Source organism: Brassica napus, chromosome A3, assembly GCF_020379485.1.
Source record: "Brassica napus cultivar Da-Ae chromosome A3, Da-Ae, whole genome shotgun sequence".
NCBI lineage: Eukaryota > Viridiplantae > Streptophyta > Magnoliopsida > Brassicales > Brassicaceae > Brassica > Brassica napus.
In genome coordinates, this window is record NC_063436.1 from 35,899,195 (window position 1) to 35,903,632 (window position 4,438).

Sequence of the window (4,438 nt, forward strand, 5' to 3'; positions counted from 1 at the left end):
TGTTCCGACATACCTGCTAACCATCCTTGGGACCGTTTTTGTCGTTTGTGAGCGTGTTGGCGCGGTATCTTGTCGCGACATGTTGCGGTTCTTTGGAGCCGCTGGAGCGCTTGGTTGCGCGTCATCTTGCTGAGGTTGCGTTGGTGTCCTCCTCCATTCGGATGAAGTTATCGGAGCGTGCGATAGCGTCTTTGAGCGACTTGGTTGGATTCTGGTACAGGTCTTCTCGAACTTGGAGTGGACCCACAGGTGTTGCGCAATGCATCGATAGCGATTCCGTCTGGGATCTCAATCTTCGACACTACGGCTTTGAATTTCTCCATGTAGTCGCGCAAGCTCTGGTCCTTTTTCTGATTGAGATTCCATAGGCTGGACGCGGTGGCGCTGCGCTTTGTGAACATGATGTATGTCTTGAGAAAAGCTGCTGATAGGTCGCGGAAACATCCGATTGAGTTCTCCTCCAACTGGGAGAACCAAGTCAGGGCTTGCTCGTGAGAGTCTCGACGAACAGCTGGCAGTAACCTGCGTCCCTTTCGTCGTCGGGAGACGAGCTCGCGCCATCGCGATGTTAAAAGCTTCATATGTTCTACCCGGGTCTCCGCCGGGCTTGTACTCAGGTAGGCGCAGCTTTTCTATTTTCCGAGTTGGACGCTAGTTAGCGCGCGAGTAAAAGGATTGCGCGAGGTTGCGGCGAGTACACTCTCTATTTGCGGAGCTGCGCTGGTTACATGGTGGATCTTCTCTCCCATTTTTGAAGGCTGAGTTTTGAGCTCGGCGAGCTCGCGTATTGTCGTGAGATCTGAGCCTGCTGGGGGAGCGTCTGCGAGAAAGCTTCGTTAGGCTCCGAGTCGTCAGAGATATGGTCGACTCCGGCTGCCGTAGGATTTGTGTTGAAGAGGCGGCGGCGTGTCAGCTGGGGACGGCTCGTTTGTCCCTCAGGGACTGTGAGCGCCGCGACCAACGCAGCGAGTTGGTCGTTGGTTGTCTTTTGGACTTCGTCTTGGCGGGCGAGTCGAGCCATGACGGAGCTCATGAATTCTGAGGTGATGGGCGGCGCGGCCGCAGGCGTAGGCGTCGGTTCCTCGCCTGGGCGCCGAAGGCGGCGTCGTCTTGAGCCATGTAGATCTAGAACGTTGCTTTAGTCAGCCCCACGGTGGGCGCCAATTGTTTGTACAGGATTCGGTCGATTAGAATGATAACTTAGAAAATGGGGTGACTAAAGACGTTTTTATTAGAATCAACACAGTGGGTTACAAGACTGATCAAAGGTAAGGAGACAAGATCAGAGATTCAAACGACAAGATCAAAGAGATGATTAGGAAACCCTAAATCTAGCCGCTTAGTATGTGATTTCTCCCAATCCTCTTCTCGTTCTCCTTTGTTCCCTTCTTATAGTACCCTTGTCCGTGATGCCCTAATCGCCTTGTCTTTTGGGCCCAGTCGCCAAAGGCCGAGTATGCGGGCCTTGGCACTGTTCCCTCTAAGCCGAGTATCGTCGATCGGCTTGACTGATCGGCTAAAAGTACTCTGGAGCCGAGTCAACACCTCTAGCCGCTAAGCCGACTAAACCAGCTAAGTTCATTGGGCTAGGGCCTGTTATTTGACGGGTTTTGTGGAGGGATGTAATCCATCTCCTACAAAAGGGAACTGTGTTAGAGGAGAACCAAAAGATTTGTTCTTTATACCTCTTCTCTATCTGTACTGGTGGAATCCAAAGAAGCCGTGTGAGACCAAACCGACAAACTTCAACTTGTCACCACGTCAGCAGATGAACCTCCCACGTTCCTTCTCCTACTTAGACTTCGTCACGTGTCTTTTCCCAACGGCTAGTTTTTGAGCCGCCTTTTGCTTACCACCAGAAAGGGGAGAAGGAGGGTAAAAATTAAAATGAAAAATGAAGATATTTTGGGCTTCAGAAGTTTCGGGTTCTGTATAAAAAAGATTTAATTGGACTAAAAAGTAAAAAGAATGATAATATCTTAACTATATAAGTACATTGAAGCTCATGTTGTAGTCACAACTCGAAGAAAAAGAAAAATCACTCATTTTTCTCAGCTTCTTCATTTCAGCAAACATACTTGGAAACATTCAAGTATATGTCGAGACAAATCTCAAATTGTCATTTTTTTCCAGAAAAATCACTCTGTGTATAGAGGTTCGTTTCTTCATCAGTCTCTGATTTTGTCTGCTTTTCGTATTCTGACGCAGATACTGTGAAGTAAGGAGCATTACGTACTTTACCTGATTTGACAGAAAAATGGCATTGGGAAAGAAGAGAATAATAGTTGTCCAGAAATCGCATTTGAAGCAACGTCGTGGTGTGGAAGATGGAGGATTAGGGTTAGAGTTAGAGTTAGAGTTGGTTCAGTACAAGAGAGGATTTGGGAGGAAGAGGGTTTTAATTTCATCAGGTGATGAGATTTGTGATTCACCTGTCGGAAAAACCTCATCGAAGAAGCTATGCGATGAAGCTTCGGCTGCAGGTGGTCAAAGTCGAGAGCTTGAAGATCTTCCTCTAGATATTCTGGTTAGTTTCATCATTAACCATTTCTCCTAATCATCTTTCTTTTTTTGTTTGGGTTATGTTTATTACTTGAGATTGAGCTCCTGAAAGTTTGAACCTTTTTTTTGTTCCTCTAAGATTCAAAATCGTATACGAAATGAGCAAGTGTTCGTTAATTTCATCATAATTTGATTCATGGGTAAGTTGAGATTCCATTCGGATCTACAGAGTATTTATCGGACTGAGCTCAAAGTTTAAACCTTTTGTTCTTAAAGATTCAAAATCATATAGGCGCTACAAGAATGGTTGATGGTTAATTTCATCATAATTTTTTTGAACAAACAAATTTACTAAATTTCATCACAAATTTACTGAATATTAAATTATTTTGAGCTGAAAATCTAAATGTTAAAATTGTAATGAGATTTATCCTTTTATGATCTCTGGATTATATTAAGTTATTTGATATTAGTTCATAGATTTAGTTGAACGTTTGAACTTAATCTCGTTGCTTGATTTGACCGTAATTTCCAAATCTGGAGAATTTTTATTATTCTGCAATCTGCAGTTTGGCGTCAAACTTTGACCGTTTCATATAAGAGTTACTCAGTGATTTTGTGATTTTTATTACAGTTGAGGATTATATGTGGGGTCGAGCATGAAGATTTGAAACAACTGTTTCATGTTTCAAAGGCAGTAAGAGAAGCTGTAAGTAAAATGGAGATCATTAGTATATATTTCACGGAACAACATTTTCTTGATGTGATGTTAATATAATTGGTCCGTGTTTTTATTTTCAGACATTAATCGCAAAGCAGTCACATTTCGCATATAGTACACCTCGGAAAACCTCTGTTTTCGAACGTAGCAGATTCGGTTTAGATAAACCGTCTGGTTTAGGTGATGGCGACGATTATGAGATTGAAGCCCCAGCAGCCCCATTGCAGAAAAGGTACCGTTCCCGTGACGAGGACAATTCTGGAGTCTCAGTGGCTCTATTCAAGTGAATCAAACAGCTTGGTTTGAGGCGAACACCAATCTACTTGGTTTCTTCAAGATTCTTGATTGAAGAAACAGAGGTATAAGTTATGTTCTTAGGTTTTGGTTTGGATAGGTCTCTGTAAAGTGTTGTTAGATAAAAAGAAAGATAGGGTTTTGGAAAGGCTAGCTTTTTTAGAAGGTCAGAAATGTTTTACTTTGGAGGTTCTAAACTTTTTTTGTTATGTGTAAGGTAAGATAAATATAGTATGTTTGGATTTATTTATGAAGTAAATTAATTAGACATGAAATATTGTGTTCTTTAAATTCATAGTGAAGTGATTTATCTTTTAGTGTGTATCTTGGTCTTCATTTAACCGAAAAATCTCATTTTCTCGCGAAAACCGCAAAAATGTGTTTTCTCGCCAAAAACGTATTTTCCCGCCAAAATCGCAAAAACGCATTTTCCCGTCAAAACCGCAAAAACGCGTTTTTCCGCCAAAGCCGCAAAAACGCATTTTCCCGCCAAAGCCGCAAAAACGCGTTTTCCCGCCAAAACCCCAAAAATGCGTTTTCCGCCAAAACCGCAAAAACATGTTTTCTCGCCAAAACCGAAAAACAGGTTTTCCGGCCAAAACCGCAAAAACGCGTTTTCCCGCCAATAACGAAAGATCTTGTTTTCTTGTCAAAACCGAAATTTTTTGTTTTCCCGCGAAAATCGCAAAAACGTGTTTCCATCCAAAACCGCAAAAATGCGTTTTTCCGCCAAAAACGTGTTTTCTCGCCTTAACCGCAAAAACGTGTTTTTTTTTTTTATCTCGCCAAAACCGAAAATTTGTATTTTCCTGCTAAAACCGAAAAATCTCGTTTTCCCGCCAGAACCGAAAAATCTTGTTTTCCCGCCAAAACCAAACATGTGTTTTCTCACTAAAACCAAAAAATCTTTTTTTTCCCCCC

The 4,438-nt window shown here is 42.5% G+C and overlaps 1 protein-coding gene across 3 annotated transcripts; it reads left to right on the forward strand.

The window, feature by feature from the left end:
- The first annotated feature begins 1,968 nt into the window (after positions 1–1,968).
- LOC106449121 (F-box protein At1g61340) lies at positions 1,969–3,834 on the forward strand. 3 transcript variants are annotated; one of them, XM_013890931.3, is made up of 4 exons: positions 1,969–2,092; positions 2,209–2,527; positions 3,137–3,211; positions 3,304–3,834. In XM_013890931.3, exons 2-4 carry the CDS (start codon positions 2,258–2,260, stop codon positions 3,508–3,510), a joined length of 552 nt encoding a protein of 183 aa, XP_013746385.1. In that variant the 5' UTR covers positions 1,969–2,092; positions 2,209–2,257; the 3' UTR covers positions 3,511–3,834. The 3 variants fall into 3 exon arrangements, with proteins under 3 accessions (XP_013746385.1, XP_013746384.1, XP_048633199.1); XM_013890930.3 differs by having other exon boundaries at positions 2,005–2,155; positions 2,254–2,527; XM_048777242.1 differs by having other exon boundaries at positions 2,010–2,155.
- Positions 3,835–4,438: the final 604 nt, after the last annotated feature.